Source organism: Malaclemys terrapin, chromosome 18 (assembly GCF_027887155.1).
Source record: "Malaclemys terrapin pileata isolate rMalTer1 chromosome 18, rMalTer1.hap1, whole genome shotgun sequence".
NCBI classification, from domain to species: Eukaryota; Metazoa; Chordata; order Testudines; family Emydidae; genus Malaclemys; species Malaclemys terrapin.
In genome coordinates, this window is record NC_071522.1 from 8,377,734 (window position 1) to 8,396,885 (window position 19,152).

At 39.7% G+C, this 19,152-nt stretch overlaps 1 protein-coding gene across 5 annotated transcripts; it reads left to right on the forward strand.

The window, feature by feature from the left end:
* The first annotated feature begins 1,525 nt into the window (after positions 1–1,525).
* VEZF1 (vascular endothelial zinc finger 1) lies at positions 1,526–17,863 on the forward strand. Of its 5 annotated transcripts, none has more exons than XM_054008098.1 (7): positions 1,526–1,839; positions 7,905–8,710; positions 9,372–9,435; positions 10,464–10,647; positions 12,316–12,456; positions 14,721–14,765; positions 15,079–17,863. In XM_054008098.1, exons 1-7 carry the CDS (start codon positions 1,807–1,809, stop codon positions 15,504–15,506), a joined length of 1,701 nt encoding a protein of 566 aa, XP_053864073.1. In that variant the 5' UTR covers positions 1,526–1,806; the 3' UTR covers positions 15,507–17,863. The 5 variants fall into 5 exon arrangements, with proteins under 5 accessions (XP_053864073.1, XP_053864075.1, XP_053864074.1 ...); XM_054008100.1 differs by having other exon boundaries at positions 1,528–1,839; positions 7,905–8,623; XM_054008101.1 differs by having other exon boundaries at positions 1,531–1,839; positions 7,905–8,602.
* Positions 17,864–19,152: the final 1,289 nt, after the last annotated feature.

Genomic DNA, 19,152 nt, shown 5'->3' on the forward strand with positions numbered 1-19,152 from the left:
ACGAGCCTAGTAAGTTAAATGCTTTAATACATATATCAAGAAAATATAAATCTCATGGGAGGTGGGTGCACTTTGGATAATCCAGAGAAATTGCACTGGAAAACAGATAAGGGGCACAACCCTGTTTTAAAATAGCATTAGACCACCTACCTTTTGAGGAAATAAAGGACCAGCTTTGCAAAGCTGTGGTCATCTAAGAAAATGCTTGGGGTGGAAGTTGGGAAGAAAAGGGGGGACTAGGAATGGAAATATAGAACCCCTGCAGTCATGATGGAGATTGCATCTGCAGCTGCAGAGGAAAAAGTTAAAGGGGGATTTCAAGCCACCCCCAGTGGCTGTACCTATGCAGCTATATGAAAAATGCATGTTGAAGTTTGTTTGAGCAACACAACCCACAATGTTCTATTAGTGGAACCATAGCATACATGTGTGTGTCAGATGATAACCAATTGAACGATTATTGCGGAAATACCGACCCAAGACTGTTAGCTTGATGTGGGACTTTGTGATGCTAACAACACGAAATAAGAGATGGCCCTCAAAATAAGCCACAGGTGGCCTCAGTAGATAAGAGGGAGCATTGGATGGTGAAGTGAAGCTGAACTAAAAGTGTAGCACTTTTTAAAAAATTATTCTTATGTCCAAGTTTTGAATGGAAACAGACTTGATCCGAAGAAGTGAGGTTTTTACTCACGAAAGCTTATGCCCAAATAAATCTGTTAGTCTTTAAGGTGCCACCAGACTCCTTGTTGTTTTTGTAGATACAGACTAACAGGGCTACCCCCTGAGACTTGATACTGCATCAACAGGCCAGTCTGGATGTTGTTGGGGGGGAAACACCCATAACTTGTTGGTGTCATCCCTCCTTTGACATATTTATGATTATATGCAGGTTTCACATGGAAACAGGTACACACCTTGCACAATTTCCGTGAGCTGCCCTGGATGCCATCATTTGGGATAAAACTGTCTGCCGCTTTGCCCAGGGTTGTATATGCCCCCCCCCCTCCTCCTTTCTCTCCCTGCTGCTTCTCTATTTTTAAAGGGGTTTTACTTAAGAGTTAAAACATTTTTTTAAAGATGCTGACATCATGCTTGGGAAGCGCGTGCTGCAGAATCTCCACCTGCTGGTGCAGGTGCTGCAGGGAGGAGCAGGTTCGCCCCCCCCCCCCCAAAAAAAACTTTTACATTTTCCTAATTAATGATGGATTTGTTTATTGTTTCCCTCCGATCTATTTATGATAGCAGGAGGAAGGGGTCGTGGCTGGGTTTTTTTTTGGGGGGGCGGGGGAGAGGAGGGGATGCTCCTTCCCCCTCCCCATATGCCCCGGGGGGGGGGGGGGGGGGAGCAGGAGGTGACCAGCCCTGGACACTCTCCTCTCTCTCCTCCATCTTCTCTCCCGAGCTCAGCTTCCCCAGCTTGGGACGGTCCCATTGGTAGGGCCGCGGGGGGGACGGGCCAGGCTCCGGGCGCCATTGGGCTCCGGCAAGCGGCTGGAAGCGGCGCCCCCCCCCCGAGGCGCCCGCGTGCCAAGCCGGGTGGATTCACCCCCGCGAGCTGCGGGGCGCCCGCGCTCCTCTGCAGGGCTGGGGCGGGCGGCGCTCCCCGCTCCCGCCCCCCCCGCTCCCGCAGTGGTGCGGCCCGGAGGTTAGCGGAAGCGGCCGCTCGGCGCTGCCATGTTGAGCCGCCGCCGCCGCCGCCGCTTTGTTGTCGGCTCCATGTAGCTGGGGCCCGGGGGAGGGAGGGGGGATCGAGCCGGAGTCGCCGCCGCCGACCAGGCCGCCGAGGCCCGGGAAGTCCCCGCCATGGAGGCCAACTGGACCGCGTTCCTCTTCCAGGTGAGGCCGCGGGGAGGCCGGACCCCCCCTTCCCTCACCGGCCGGGGCCACTCCGTCCCCGGGCAGCGGCCGCAGCGCAGCGCGCGGTTTCCAGCTAGGCCAGTGGGCTGTCAGTCAGCGCGGCCGCCCGGCCTCCCTCTCCCCCCCACCCCCCCGGCCGGCGGGGGAGGGGGGAGCCGCGGGGGGAGAGGGGATCCCGCGCTATAGCGCTGTGCTGGGCCGGCTATAGCGCGCCTGGCTAAGCAGCCTGCCCCCGCTCCTTGCAGCGGCGGGGCATTCATGGGGACGGAGCGGGGGGGCGTCTCGGGTTTTTTTTTTCCCCCCCAAAAAATTGTTGCCCTCCCCATTTTTTTTTTTTTTTTTTTGTAAAAATGTTTTGCCGATATTTTTACCCTTTGTTGCAAATCATCATCATCATCATTGTGGGGTTCCCCCCCCCAAAAAAAAAACCCCACCTCGGTGGAGCACACACTGTGCATGGGAGAGAATAAATTAATCCCTCTTGAAACAGCCGGCCTCGGTGACGGACGAGGGATGTTGTCTTAATTTAAAATAGGGTTTAATTTAAAATAGGGAGCGGGAGATGGATTTTCCTAAGAACTGAGTACTGAAGAGAATAGTAAGAAAAAACACAGAAGGGGAGAGTAATCCCTCCACTTGCACACTGAGTCACTGGTTTTGTCTGTCTTCAAGACAGCCCTAATGCTCAAAAATACAATACAAAGTTTGTATAATACTGAAAAGGAAACTGTAAAATACCCCAAAACTCTCTTGCTCTCCTGTTTGTGGACTATAACCTGGATCCTTCACTCACTGGCTTCTTCTCTAAAACCTTCTGCCACTTTGTAGCTTGAAAATGTGAAATATGTAATTGCAGCCTCCCCCCCCCCCCCCCTTTCCCCGAGGGAAAAAAAAAGCCACACACATCACCTTGTGCAAAGAGGATTATTTTACCTTGAAAATTACAAACCTGGACCTCTTGCTTACTCCTTGTCCTGGCTGGCTTTTTTTAAAACAACAAAAACATGACATATGCTTGAAAACCTGAATGGAATGAATAAATCTGTAAAGAGAATGCAACGTTTCTTTTTAAAGGAAAAATAATAGTCTTGCAAGGACTAAGAGATGAGTCACTCACTTGGGTGCTCTGCCTCTGAAAACACGCTTAGAATGTTCTCTTAAGAAGAAAACAAATCTAACAGTCAGAGCTATTGCAAATTCAAACTGTATATACGAACTCTTATTTCGTATTAAATCTTTTTGTATTCATTTGTACAACAGATATGATACTATAAGATATAGTTCCATATAAGTGCCAGTGATGACACACGCAGTTTGGATAAGGATTTATAATTTTTCTCACTCTAGTGGGCAGTTGTGATTTGAACATAGATAAACTTCTTAGTAAAGTTCTCTCATTCTAGGGCCACCTCCCTTTCTTGAGTTAGTAGTTATTCTGTCTCATCTCAATATACTGCACTCTATCTTTAAATATATTTTCAAGAACAACTAATCTTAGTGTGGAGTCTTATAGTTTATTTTATGGCTCTGTCTTTTCACAGATATTAAGCATCATTAATTTAGTTGCTTCATTGTGGTTTTTTTGTTGTAAGTGCAATGTACTTTTGAAATACTGACATCAAACTTTTTAGTTTGTTTTTGTGGTAGGTATTTCTTCATTTGATTAAGGATTCAGCAGTTTACCTTCTCAAAAATATAATTAATGGTGCATAACTAGTGAGCATCTTTGTAAAGATGTGACATGGAAATTCCTTCCTCTTCCGTCCTTCCAGATAATAAAGCTTTAAAACCTTGTAATGACTGTTTAGTAGGTCTTGAGTCATTTTTTATAAAACAAATGCTTTACAATACTGTTTATCCTAATGTACCTAAACATAGTGGTGATTGGGGAAGTTATAAGTAGTATCTTCTTGTTACTGCTTCACCTCACCCCATTCCACCAAAACAAGAACAGATCATTAATAGACTCCTAATTTAAAATCCATTTCACAAATCTGCACCTTTATTTTTGTTAAATATCAAATACTGTGCTGATAATATAGAGAGGCAATGTTTACTTCACATGGTTTTCAATTGTGACATCTGTAGAGGAATTTTTTAAATAATTAAAGGGAATATTTAAAACCCTGTGTGGATAACTGTAATTCTTAGCCAGTTGGCGTTGGGGAAATGATTAAATGTCTTAATTTTAGTTTTAATGGCAATTAAATGTGTACAGTGAATTTTTATCCCCCTTTCATAATAAAGATATTGATCATGTTTAGGTGTTACCTTGATTAATTTTACCTTTTGAAATGTAGATTATACTGAATAAGCAACTTCAGTTCATTTTTTTTTTTTTATTAGTGTTCTAGCACATGCATATTTTGAAAACCACTTTGTACCCGCCTGGAAAGTGAAAGTTGTATCTGTTAATGTTAGGAGAAATCATCCCTCAAACAGGGCATTCAAGATATGACTCACTGATGCTAATTTGCTGTTCTGACATGAAGGCTCCAGTGCAAAAATCTCTTAGCCTCTGGCACTGGAAGTTCACAATGCCACATCCTATCACCTTGGGTCATGAAATACAGTTTTTATTTTGTTTGCTATCCTCCTGGAATGAAAGTTTGCTTAGTGAGAGAAATGCTATATTTTGCATGGAAGACTTTTTTTCCAGGCAATCAAAACATCACAAATGTTGACTTGACATTAATGCTAAGTCAAGTAAAACAGTGAATAAATATGACTTGCAAAAGGCAAGCAGCAGGTGCTGTTTCATTGTGTGCATTCCCTCCTATAACAGCAAGGGGAAAAAATACAGCCTGATCCCTCTTTAGAAAGCTTAATATAGAGAATCCTTGGAAACTGAGGAATGCTGCTTGTTGCAGACAGGTTTTGTTAAAAAGGCAATATTGGTAATAACGGTGGAGTATCTGAGAGCCAAGGTAAGCAGCTTTATATAAGAGATGGTTTCATAGCAGACAGCCTTATGAATACATTGTTTCATGTCAGACATTTATACTGGTACAACAGAAATAATTGTATTACCTTGCAGTGCTAATGGTTCTTTAAGGCTTAAAAATGTCCTTAGACTGTATAAGTTTGAACCTTGTCCAAAGGATTTGGACTCCCTATTATCCCATCTGCTAGCTCTCCCTTTGAAATTGTATATCTTGAGCTATCTTAGGATATTAACCACTTGTACTCTGTGTGAAAACACATTTACTATGGCCTGGCTGGAAAAGGCTCTGAACAGAAAGCTCCAATTAAGTGTCTGATTCTGTTGACCAAGATTTTTAAATCTTGTGCAAAGGCAACTGGAAAAAAAAAAATTAAAATTGTACTGTTATCAGTACATGAAATGTTCTTGAACTTGTGTTTTATATTGTACCCATTTTGGCATCTATATGTATTACACATCAGCAAGCATCAGTTTATAAAACAGGAGAAAGTAAAATAATACAAAATATCACTTAGGTCATGCAAAAGCTTGATGGGAAAAATGAGCCTCATGCTGTGCTCTAAGTCAGTGGCTGTCAACCTTTCCAGACTACTGTACCCCTTTCAGGAGTCTGATTTGTTTTGCCAACCCCCAAGTTTCACCTCAGTTAAAAACTACTTGCTTACAAAATCAGACATACAAATACAGAAGTGTCACAGCACACTATTACTGAAAAATTGCTGACTTTCTAATTTTTACCAGATAATTATAAAATAAATAAATTGGACTATAAATATTGTACTTGCAGTTCAGTGTATAGCTTATGGAGCAGAATAAACAAGACATTGTCTTTATGAAATTTTAGCCTGAACTGACTTCACTAGTGCTTTTTATGTAGCCTATTATAAAACTGGGCAAATATCTAGATGAGTTGAGATACCCCTGGAAGACCTCTATGTACCCCCAGGAGTACGTGTACCCCTGGTTGAGAACCAGTGCTCTGTTAGCAAACTCAGGCTCTGAGGGAGTTCCACACTTGCACCATTTTCCAAGAATGCCCTTTCTCCCATCTTCAAGAATGCATGTTTAGGGTTTAACTGAGGCACCTTGGTATGTCCACACTTAGCCTGGTAACACTCAACATATTTGTTGCATCCAAAGTTTCTGAATAGACCTAAAAAGTACAGGGAGGTGGACCAGTCACCCTAACTGCTTGTAGTAATCAAAGCAAGTAATGCCATGGACTTTCACACAGAACAGCTTGAGCTAAGCTGTGAACTAGTCTCCCACCAAATAGTATGGGAGTGTTGCAGAGTGGGCATTCTCATCCACATGGGCTAAGACTTGTGTGCACTTTCAACCCATTTTCAAAGAACACCATTATGGTCTGAAGTTCCAGGGTTTGTGAATATGGGAAGACAAAGTGAGTACATGAGCATCCTGAATGAATGTAGTGTTGCATGGAAGTCTTAAAACTCCTACTTAGATGTACTTAATATTGTAGTCATTGCTTCTGGTTATTGATGTGCTGTAGAGGCAAAAGAAGGAAGGCTTGGATGCCACCAAAATAGAAAGTCACAGATTGCTTCTGTAAATAGTAAAGTCTTCAAAGGGCTTTAAGCAATTGGCTATTGGGTAAAGCTGAAAGGATATGAATTTGAATGTGCTTAATAATGGTACAATCCTGATTCAAAATGAAAGCTGACAGTCCTGTAGGCTCCAAATCATTACCTAGTTTTAGTCAACCTGCAAAGTCCCAAATGTGGCAAGACCACGTAAAATGAGGTACATATCACTTAATAAAGGAAAGCACAGAGGAGTAGTTTTGGAAAGATGTGGCATTAATAAAAATACAAGTTTAAATAAAATCAGTTTCATGCCACAGGCCTGTTTTGTTGCACTGCTGTAACTAAATCGATTTTATAACTGATCTAGTTATACTGGTGCAAAGCCCTACTATAGATACCCTTAAACTGGTTTAAATCATGCTTATAATTATTTGGCTTAATGTTACTTCAAGCTAAATAATGTTAAGCATGGTTTAAACCAGTTTGAGTGTCTTTAGTAGGGCTTTGCACCAGTTTAACTAGATCCGTTTTAAATTTAATTACAGAAGTACAAGTTGTCCAATATAAACACCCTGCACCATGTCTGCTACCAGCCTCAGGTAGGAGAGGGTACTGGTAAGTAGAGGGATGTTCATTGTGGTATGATAGCAGAGATTTTTCTAGTGCTGTCCTCAGAGATGCAGCAGTCCAGGTTTGTCAGCATTTATCAGTTAAATTATTAATTTTTTTTTAAGAATAACTTCTGTTGCAAGTCGATGCTCCAGAAATCACCAGATTCCTACCAGTGCTTATTGACTAGCCCCTCTCTCTTTTGTGAAAGTTGGTGATAAAGAGAAAAGAAACTTGTCTTGATTCTCATCAGTTTCCATAAACAAAGAGCACCATAGAGCATCTTAGTTATTGCGTTAATGCCATGGGAAACCATTAAATATATAACTATAAATCTAGCGTGTAACAGTTCTTGAAACAAATTATTTAAATGCAGTTCCAGCACTGACAAAGTAGTGCAAAGAGAGGGATTCAAGTAAGATGTCTCATTTCTTCCTGGTTCACTGTGGCTGCAGTTTAATTTTTACAGGGTTTTTAAATGTAACCATCCACCAGGCTGATGTTAACACTTGTCTGGCACATTGGTCAACCCCTTCAGTACATCCTTAATCTGCCATTACAGATCTGGTATATTCTCCATATGATCACTTTTATGTAGGGAGTGTCATTGAGATAGAAATCAAGCAATATGTTAAAAGGCCTGACGAATACCTGGTAATTTGCTGTAAGAAATGTTGCCCTCAGGATATTTAAAAATTGTTTCATGTGATTTGCACTTTCCTACACCTATGTACTGCAGAGTCTGTGCATAACACATGGATTTAAATGTAAGTGGTTTATCCAATCAGGAAACCATTGTAGTGCGACTTGTATAATTTCTTGCACTTGTTAGTTCAGTGACTTTTTGGTCTTAAAATTTGCTTTCCTTTGCCTGTAAATGTTCTCAGCATGTCAAAGCGAGCGCCCTCCAACAGAAATTCTGAAGTGTGAATGTTTGATTTTAGGCACATGAAGCCTCACATCACCAACAGCAGGCAGCACAGAACAGTTTGCTGCCCCTCCTGAGCTCCGCTGTTGAGCCACCCGATCAGAAGCCGATTCTACCCTTACCAATAACCCAGAAACCTCAGCCTGCACCAGAAACATTAAAAGATGCTATTGTTGGGATTAAAAAGGAAAAACCTAAAACCTCCTTTGTATGCACCTACTGCAGCAAAGCTTTCAGGGACAGCTACCATTTGAGGCGCCACGAGTCCTGCCACACAGGGATAAAGTTAGTGTCACGGCCAAAGAAAACTCCCACCACAATGGTGCCCCTAATCTCCACTATTGCTGGCGACAACAGCCGAACTTCATTGGTTTCAACTATCGCAGGCATCCTGTCAACGGTCACTACATCTTCCTCTGCCACCAACCCCAGCAGTAGTGCTGGTGCAACAGCCATGGCTGTGACTCAGACGGTGAAGAAGCCCAGCAAGCCTGTTAAGAAGAACCATGCTTGTGAGATGTGTGGAAAAGCCTTCCGGGATGTGTACCACCTAAACCGGCATAAGCTATCCCACTCAGATGAAAAACCTTTTGAATGTCCAATTTGTAATCAGCGCTTCAAGAGGAAGGACCGCATGACCTATCATGTGAGGTCTCATGAAGGTGGCATCACCAAACCATACACCTGTGGTGTTTGTGGAAAAGGCTTCTCGAGGTACCATGTAGAAAATCCCAGGCGAGCTCAAGTATTGGCTTTTCGTAATCAAGAAGGGTTAAACTATCATAGCAAGGGGCTAGGAGAACCAGACATCTTAGAAGATTGGTGAGGGGATAAAGAGCCTTGTTTACTTAGGGTGTGGGTCTCAATCTAAGACTATTTGATCATGACTAAAAGTTGTCACTGTTTTATGGTTATTCAATGTTCTGAAATGACCTGATGGCCTCAATCCAGGTCACAGTGGAAAGGTGTCCGCATCACCATTGGTGCTAGCTGGACCCCTTGTTAGCAGTCTTTGTAGGGGTCAAAGATTGAATGGGGCATGGAGACTGATCTGTCATCTTGCCTTTAACATAACCCCTTCCAGATCAAGATTGAGGTTCATTGGCAGAGCAGTGTGGGGGAGCTTGCATTGCTGCTGGCTGTGCTGTATCTGTTCTGTGACTAGAACGAACGTCAATCTCTAGGACTGTTAATGCAACTCCTTTTTACAAGTACTAAAAATTCACTAACTGTAGCACTTCCAGGTGTATAATAGACACATGGCTGAGTTTTAAACTTTGCTGGCTGGGTCCTAGTGTAATCATTTTTGCATTATTCTAGCAGCGGGTTGTTTTATAGGTAAGGGGAGATTTTTTTTTTGTCCTTGAAAGGGAGGTGGGCTGCAAATGGCAATCAATGCAGTGTTCAGTGCTGCTCGCCAAAGAATCCTTGCCGTCTATTTGTAACGGTACATGTTCTGTTCTGTACCTCTGTTCTTTCACAGGCCTGATCACTTAAGCTGTCATGTCAAACACGTTCACTCGACAGAGAGACCCTTCAAATGCCAAGTAAGGGTTAACACGATTTATTAACAGCATAAGTTTTATTGTACAGTTAGTCAATGTCAACTGAGTATTTCACCAAGGACTGTGTTGATTTACCTAGTTCCCTTGAATGCAAGGTTTGGAATATGGCTCTGTCCACGCTGCTTGTAGTTAGTTGGTGTTGTAGTTAGGATACCAGTGTAGAAGCAGCTTAAGATGATGGTGTGCCTACCATTTGTAAGATTAGAGGCTTATTTGCTCCTTGAAGAATATTCCCAAAACCCTATTGTTCGTTAAGTTTGCCTTTAAAAACAATGTGACTAAATCCTCAAATTGACATTGATTGCTGAAGTAATGTGTAGGATTTGTTTAGCAATGCTTATAGGCAAAGGTGGTTATGAAAATAGAGTATTTTGCTTGAAATTGAAAGGGAATTGTCATGGTGAAAGTAAGTTGAAGATTAAAAACAAGAGGCAGAACTTGACTAGTGTTGAACAATCAACTCTTCTATGGTTTCGCTTGGAATCATCCATGCACGTTCCAACCTGTCTCTAGTGACTCATCATATTATAAGTAAATGCTTTGAATTAAAAGAATAGCTCTAAAGAAATGCTTTGTTTTCCCTTTCCTGATTTTTGGATTGGAACTAAACTGAGTAATAAAAAATAATCATAACCAGAAATATACAGTGAAGCCTGTATAAGAGACCACCCTTGTCTACTGTAGGTATTTATAAGCTATCTATCACTTAGGTATGCAAGACAATCTTTTATTTTAAGAAATTGCTCCAAAGTAGGCCCAGTAGTATAGAGTATTCTTCTGTTCCACACTTATCAGAAGACCATTTCCATTAAGCAATTAGATTATGTTCCGTCTCTTAAGTGGTAGCTTGAGATAGGCTTCACTGTAAATCCATGTAAAATTAAAAGGTTTGTCAACATGCCTAAGGTATGGTAGCACCTAGAAAATAAAATATACTTTTAAATGGGCCATGTGGTCCCCAGTGGAATAAGATGGTCTACACTTAAAAAATGCTGTTGTCCTTCATCTAGACATGCACTGCTGCCTTTGCCACCAAAGACAGACTGCGGACACATATGGTGCGCCATGAAGGAAAGGTATCGTGTAATATCTGTGGTAAACTTCTGAGTGCAGCGTATATCACCAGCCACTTAAAGACACATGGGCAGAGCCAAAGTATCAACTGTAATACCTGTAAACAAGGCATCAGTAAAAGTAGGTGAACGTTTTAAAAACACTTCAGTAAATGTATTCTAAACATTTTGCAACATGAGTTGCCTTTGACTTTCTTAAAATGTAAAATACACCTGTGACTCAGTTTAGGTGTTTGCATCTATCAGAGAATAGATCTTTGAAAATGGATTCTTCATGAAAAACTTCAGATCAGGGGTATGTGGAACTGGTCTGGAACTAGGAGTATTGTCTTATCTCTTAGCGGAATGCCCTGAAGTGAGAGAGAATAGTTCTTCACTTTTAAGTATGAAGATCCTAATATCTTTGTCTTTCAACTTATGAGAACAATTGGATACATCCTGAATTACTTCCTTAACCGCAAAAAAATAAATAAATCAAAAGGGTGGGTGGGAGGGAGGGAGGGAGTGTCCAGGAGTTTAAATCAGTAACAGAATGTGTGTAGATTTAAAAATGACACATTTGCCTTTTATAGCAAAATATTTGAAAACTTGGCAAGTCTTCTGTTCAGGATTTCGAGCTTGATCTAAAGCTCAGTGAAGCCAAAGACTCCCAGTGATTTCCATGAGCTTTGGATCAAGGCTGTCAGTGTTTTTTCCTTGAAGCATTGGACAAAACAAGCACTTCAAGCAAAGCATTTTCCTGCATTGCTTGATGCGTTTTGGGCATTGGTGATATTTGGCCTATGATGTACAGGAGATCAGACTAGACGATTGTAATTCTGGCCTTAAAATCTGTGAATATCCTCAGCAGAAATGTTGAATCCTGAACTTTGGAGTGGCAAGTAAGTGAAGGAGAGACTGGCTTGCTTTCTCAAAAGTATATGAAATTTAAATCTACACATCATGTTGGTGATTTAGGCTGTGATTTTCAAAGGAGTCTAAAGGAGTTGGGTGTCTAACCCCTCTAGGTTCTTTTGAAAATTCCATCCTTAAAACATTCAAACAGTGTTTTGCCTTTTAGTTCATATTTAATGTGTTCTTTTATTCCCAGAAGTTTGAGGACAGTTGGAATATCTAGTAAGCATGACAAATATTTACTAAATTGGATGTGGAAAATAAAATTAAAATGTGAATTATTTTTGGAGTAGGGGTTGTTGGAGTCTGTCCTCGTTCCCACAGTACCAACTACTCTGCCTTTCATTGTCAGTTCAGTGACCCTAAACAGCTCGCGGGAGGTATTATGGGACTCACAAAAGGCAGAGATGACAGTGGCAGGAGCAGCAATGTGGCCAGGGAGTAAATAGCTATTTTCTGATGTGAAGGTGAACTAAAAATGTTTTTAATTTTGATTTCAAGAAGGGGTGAGAGGTCTTTCTTTAAGTAATTAGTGCTGTGTTTTCACATAACTTGACTCAGCTGCCTCCTTGAGATCTCTGGGAATTTGATCTGTATGAGTACCATAGAAGCCATTTCATTTTAAAGTCCTGTATTTCATTCTCTTTGTTTATCATCCTTGAGATGTCACTCACTCTGAAAGAGAAATCAGGCAGTTGATAGCTTGCACTTCTCTAGATCTTAGAGAGGTAATTTTACTGAAATACAGCACTAATTAAATGTTTTTAAACACTATCTTTCTCTTTTCAAGATTCTGAACATGTTTTTAACTTAAACAAAAGCCTTCATCCTTTCAGTAGAAAGGAGCATACATTTCCAAGGTGAATTTGTGTGTGTTTTTACTTGACTGGCGTAGCATGCATGAGCGAGGAGACCAGCAACCAGAAGCAGCAGCAACAGCAGCAGCAACAACAACAACAACATGTAACAAACTGGCCTGGAAAGCAGGTAGAGACACTGAGATTATGGGAAGAAGCGGTCAAAGCAAGGAAGAAAGGTAAAACAAAATAACATAATCTATTATATTGATTTACTTGTTTTTTTTAAACTCTAATCTGTTTTACAAAAAAAATGTTATAGAGAATGTGAAATGGCAAAAATTGACACATGAAAATTAATTCTTGGTCATAAAAATAAAAGCTAAAAAAAATATCGGTGATAACCTTATGTAACATTCACTTAAATGATCTTCTTTACTACTTATCTTCAATCAGATTCTGCCCTTGAATGTGCACATAAGCCTCCTTTTGCAGTTAATGGGAGCTGTGCCTGTACTCAAAGGCAGAGTTTGGCCTTTGATTTCTGTGTGATTTCTGGACCTTGTTTAAAACATCAACCAGTTGTTAGATCTCACACATACACGTTTTTTGTGTAGACATCAGTTTCCGTTTAAACACTTTTCATATCCCCTCTTCATATCCCTGTTCTTCTTTCCCATTTTATTTCATTCACTTATACCCATCGCATAACTGTATTTGTCCAAAGTCTGGTGAAATTCATACTCCCTTTTTTTCCATTGCTTGGTGTCCTTCTAATTACAAAATTAACTAGATTATAGTCACTATTGCCAAGATACTGCTCACCTCTACCTATCCTATTGTATTGAAAGTTGAATAGTGCCCTTTTGTTGTTCACTGTGCCTGCTGTGTAAGGAATAGATTGCTTCAGTTTAGTGTCTCATTTGGAGTGTAGTTTGAAATCTCCAGTTACCTCTAGTTTATTCTTTTCACAACCCTTTGGTTTCTAATTTCTGTCATGTGGCTCCCTCTGATTAAATGTTTTATGATGAATTCCTGCTGTCTATTTATTCCTTTAAATTAACTCTTAATTTTGAACAATAAATATTCTCCACCCATCTTTCCCCTCAGGCTCCTCACAATTCCTCCATATTCTATCAGTTATTCCAGTCCTCTTTTTCTGGACAAGGCAGCTAGCTCCCTTTCTGATTGTTGCTGCCACAAAGATTTTTCTAATTCAATGATAGGTTGTTTAGAAACAGCCTAACCTTTTTTCTTATAAACAGTGATAACTGAAAACTATTAGAATTTACCTGGTTAGTGCTCCAATGCTATGGGGATGAAAGACTTAGGAAAACCAGAGTGAGGCTTGTTCTACTCATTCTCTTCTATATCTTGTTTCTACTTCCTTCTTTCTTACCATATGTATCTGTCAAAGTGCTTTTTACAAAAACAATTATATTAAGAAGAGGGTGAGGGGCACTGAGGTGGGGGTGGGAAAAGTATTGTGCCAAGTTTTTCAATAAGAGTCAAACTGATACTGTTTAGTGAAACCTGTGGCGCTCGAAGAGCACCCCTGATATCTAGGGAGAGGATGGGAGGGTGTCATGTCTACAGAAATCACTCTGTTTGGAAGATGAAACTAGACCAGTCAGTTCCATTCTTGTTCATGGTCCTTTTCATGCTGGTTCTCATTAATTAGCACCACATGTTGTGTTGGTTTTGCAATACCACAGGGGAATTTTTAAATTGAACACTTTATTTAATTTCAGGTATTTGTTGTTATAATTGTTTTAAATCCCCCACACACACTTTTTCCCCCTCCGAACCTGAACAATCAACAGTGACCCTCAAATGGGGCTAATGTAAAAGAAAACACTCTCTTAATACATTTGAATAGCCTGCATGGCAAGGGTGGACTATTGGCTCTTAGTTTACTTCTTGAAATATGGATATAGACTGAGCTTAGTGTCCTACTCTACAAATGTGAAGCAAGGCACATTTTTAAAAATGCCATAACATTGATATGGAATATATTTTTTCGGTTTCTTTAGCAGTCATCCCTTTCTTTTATCCGCGTCCACCAACCCGCTTCTGTTTTTGGAGCGTTGTTCTATGGCTAACCAGCAGGTGGTGCTGATATCTAATGGAGTCATCTGCCTCTTCCATGGAGCCTGGCTGTATCTTCTCCACAAAGTGTCCAGCCCTTGCTAGACCCAACTGGGAACAGACCCAGGATCCTCCATCTCAGGGCAGGGTCCTCTTGGTTCTTGCCTGTTCAGCCATAGTCTCTGTTGCGAAACAAAGTAAAATATTGGTGTGGAATTGTAGTTAATGTAAAAGCTGAGGAGATAATGGGGGTTATAAGATCTACTGACTGGGTATACTTGAAAATTGCTAAGATAAACTTACCACGATCAGTGGAACAATTTAGTGGAAATAATTAAGACTGAAATAAGCAGGTAAACATTGAAATTAGCTTTGCTTATCAGTCCCTAATAATGACTTTTTAAAACCTTCACAGAATGTCAATTCACCTTTGAGAAGGCTATAGAGTACGTACCATTCGGTATGTACACTCTCTTCTCTACTTATAATGTTCCTCTTGAGAGGATTTTTCTGATTTGTACAATACTGTTTTTGTGAACATCAAAACCCTCTTTATAAGACAACCTCACTTGACTTCTCAGGAAAGAATTTTGAATTCAAATGAGCTGCATGAAAGTTATATTTATTGTAGGCTGTAGAATGTTAACAGTTAATTTTCTTTAGAAAATATTAGTAAGTTATTCCAGAATTTGTTCTTGGTTTTTTTTTTTTTAAATCTTGTCCATGTTTTTTTATGTGTTAAAACTTTTTGTCTTTTTATGTCTCATTTTTAGAAGCTGCTAACTTGTGCCAAACCTCCACTGCTGCTACTACGCCTGTGACTCTTACTACTCCATTCAATATAACGTCCTCTGTGGCTTCTGGGACTATCACAAACCCAGTCACAGTGGCAGCTGCAATGAGCATGAGAAGTCCAGTAAATGTATCAAGTGCAGTTAATATATCCAGTCCGATGAACCTAGGGCATCCTGTAACTATAACAAGTCCATTATCCATGACATCTCCATTAACGCTCACAACACCGGTCAATTTACCTACCCCAGTAACTGCTCCAGTGAATATAGCGCATCCAGTCACTATAACATCTCCTATGAATCTCCAAACACCAATGACGTTAGCAGGTCCATTAAATATAGCAATGAGACCGGTAGAGAGCATGCCTTTCCTGCCTCAAGCCTTGCCCACGTCTCCTCCTTGGTAAAGAATCTGTAAACAGTATTAAAGGGGATTAAAACTGAATCCTTACCAGCAGGTTTTTTAGTTGTTGTTGTTAATAATAATAATAATAATGTTAATAATGTAATAATAAAGTCAAACTAAATAACTGGCTTAATGTGCACCAGTTAAAGACCCTAATAGCATCTTTCCCTGTTGATTTGGCTCATCGTGTTCAAACTAGAGTTTGTAATTTATCACTTTGTTTAAAGCAAGTTTTACCGTTAGCTGACTATGATGATGTTGAAATAGGACAGGTGGTTACTTGCCACAGTTTAAAAACCAGTCATTAAAAATCAGCATTACTGTTTTATCCCAGAAATTATAAACTAGGAAATGATTTTAATCCAAACACTAGCAAAGACCCCTCCATATGCTTGACAGGGTGGATGGCTAATTTTAACTTGCCAGTTCTAAATCCACTGATTCAGAGCTAGTGTAGTATCTTTGTCTGTGTTAATGTTTTTTTATGAGTAAATGCATTACAATGTTGTCATTTTTAATGCATTTTGGAGAAAATATGCATTTTACCTTTGGGAATATGGTAATTTCAGGCAGCATTCCCTATGGGAAAGGTGATACCAGCTCTGATATGCAAAGCATATGATAACTTATCATTCTAACTTCAACATATAATAGGGATTGTGACCTGATATTTGGAGATGTAAATATTACCCAAAATATTACCCTAAGGAAATGTAGCATTGTAGTCAACTTTTTTTTTTTTTTTTAAACTGTTAATGTTTGGTAAGAAACAGCCATGGCTGACAGAAGAGGAGTTGAAATGTGTGTAAACATGGTCTCTAAACAGTCAAAACCCTTGGGACTCTTATCTAGGAGCAAAAGGATGCTTTGAATCTTATAAAATATTGCTTTAAGCTGGAAGACTCTGGAAGCGCTGGGGTGTGATGTATATGCCCTCTCTCTCCCAATCAGAACCTGTTGATGTTGCAGCAGGGGACAGACGTGTTAGTTGTTCACTAGAAGTTTTTGTCTTATATTAAATTGTATACAGTTTTTATTCTAACCACTAACTAGGTAGGATGACCCTTCAGGACAAGCCAAGAGCGTCTTTAATTTCTCCCGTATTTCTTAATCAAGTGTTGTGCAGATCTGTTCAACTTTGTAAATATTTTCAAACATCATCATTTTTACTTTATTCTTCTATTGTGTTAACACATTTCTATCAATTTGTGGTGTTTGTGGCATGACAGTCTGAGCTGTCCAGCCCAGAAGTACTCCACAAATGGTTACACATGTTGAAACTACATGTGCTTTTTATTTCTTAGACTGTTTATCTGTACATAAAGTAGAAAGCAAAATATAGGGAAACAGATATACTTTTTAGACTATCATGTCACATATTCACATTTTTAAAACTTTGTTTAAAAAAGACACCCTAAAACCAAGACTCTACGTTTAAAAAAAAAAAAAAAGAAAAAGAAAAATGTAAAGAGTTGAGCTGTTTTTATCTTAATGAAGTTGAAAGCAATGGAGATTAGTGTGTACACATCTTACAGAATCCTAGCAGGATTGACTAGTCAAAATGGACTGCTTCCGTTGATACCCTGCCATGTCAGTACAAGCAGCAAATACCAGATTTCTAGGTCAGGTGACAGGTATCTGTTTCATTATGCGAAATCGTTCTAGGGGCTTGGACTACATAGTAAAACAAAAAAATAGAACTTAGTGTAAAATAATTTTATAAATGATCTTTTGTACTTTAGGACATCAAATTGTACAACTTTTGTATATATAAAAGCTTAGGAACTTTCTGTTTAGCAGAAAGGAAACACATTCCTACACTTTTAATGTATATGTTTGTTATAATGTCCATGTAAACATATGCCCTATGTTTGTGCCTTTTAATTAGTTTGTCTCAATAAACAAAAATGTAGAGAAGAATATGTAGCTATGACTTTGTTACCACTGTTTTTACTCCAACAGTACAAAGATCTTTGTTTTCCACAGTAGAGCATTGCATGCAGACAGCTACATGAGTTAAACTGATGTGGCCAAAGTGAGGCATGTAATCAAATGCAGCCCAGCAAAATCTGTCACTGTCTCTCCTTAGCAGCCTAATCGTGATCAAGCATTGCATGCTGGGATATGTAGTCTCCAAGCCCTACACCTCTGTATTACAGATGAAAGTGATATCAACTTGCACCATTTTTACAAACTAGGTACAGCCTTCTAGCACCTGGCAAGCTGCTACTGTGACTCTCAGTTGGGTGAAGTTTGGGAGTCCCTGAGCTTAAAAAAAATAAAAGCATTAAACAATATGGAAATGTGTACTAGAAATGGTTATGAATTAATTATATAATAAACAACTGTGAGACTTCATTGTATGTTGTCAATTAAGGTAATATTCAGAATGAATCTTTCAGTCCGCTTCTGTGCCCTGACAGTCACATTTCAGTTCTTACAGAGGAACAAACTCATTAAACACATATAAGGAAATTCCCCATTGTGCTAGAGAATGGATGTTTCTTGAATAATTCTGAAACCACTAACCATACTGCTCTTAGCAGAAAGTACACCTGAAGAGGCGAAGGGTATTGTCTTTCCCTTTTTTATTTTAACTGGCTCAGCTCAAAGTTATCTGATTTACATCTAAAAGGCTGCATTAACTAATCTTCAACCTGTCTCATTCTTAATTGGGTAAACCATTTGATTTTTACTGAATACAAATTGTTCTCCTAAGGTGTGCTCCTCCACTGTCCCTATTCTGACAATTTTACTTGTATGGCTATCTCACAGAATAATTTATCAAAAGTAGTTTGAAATAAAGTTAACTAATTACACTTCATGTATTGCATCCTACCTTTAACCAAATCAGTTCATCTAAAGTATAGAAAGATAAAAGGTCAGCCACTGTAAATATGTGATGTACTATGGATGGATGGCTTATGGGGCAACTTGAGCCATTTCACTGCTGGTCTAACTTTATTTTAAATGACAAAGGCACAGTGGAAATTGTTAATCTGGAGCAGCCATCTAGATTTGTTCTCGAGTTAAAATTTTTATGCAGTTTATATTTAGACTAGTTAGGAATTAAGGAATTGTTATGCTAAATAATGCCCTTGGCTTATCTAAGCCAATATCTTGTTTCTAAAGTAGTTAGCATTCCCCATGCCTCAGAGGAAGGTGCAAGAGCTATGCAGTAGGCAGATCGGGGATAATCTGCCTCCTAATTGCGATTGTGAGAGAGTGACTAACCCTGAAGCATGAGGTTTTTTATCCCTTGCAAACTTTTTCTGTGAAATCCGGGCTCCTCTGAAGTCTGTGTTAAAACTCCCATTGACTTCAGTGGGGCCAGGATTTCACTTTATTTGTATTAAATACTGTCCTAACTGGATATTCTTATCTGTATAAACATCCAATCCTTTGAATCTTGCTAAATTCTGGGCCTTGGTGCCATCCTCTTGTTCACCTTGACAGTTTGTCTATTAATGCAACCCAGTGAAAGTGATGTCACCTGAGTTCTTTCAGGGTCTGTCTGCCTGGTTCATCACCAGATATGACATGTCTTTTTTTTTTTTAGAATGAATAATACATGGATGATGGTGTCAGAGGGAACATGTTAAAGGGTGGGATTTCATAAGCACTTGGCAGTGAACTAATGGCTTCTG

What these genes read in the sequence shown, in the direction of transcription:
- VEZF1 (XM_054008098.1), top strand. Translation starts at nt 1,807, where the DNA reads ATGGAGGCCAACTGGACCGCGTTCCTCTTCCAG. An exon ending in CCAGACATCTTAGAAGATTG is followed by an intron (nt 8,711 to 9,371) that starts GTGAGGGGATAA and finishes GTTCTTTCACAG; the next exon opens with GCCTGATCACTTAAGCTGTC. An exon ending in TATAGAGTACGTACCATTCG is followed by an intron (nt 14,766 to 15,078) that starts GTATGTACACTC and finishes TCTCATTTTTAG; the next exon opens with AAGCTGCTAACTTGTGCCAA.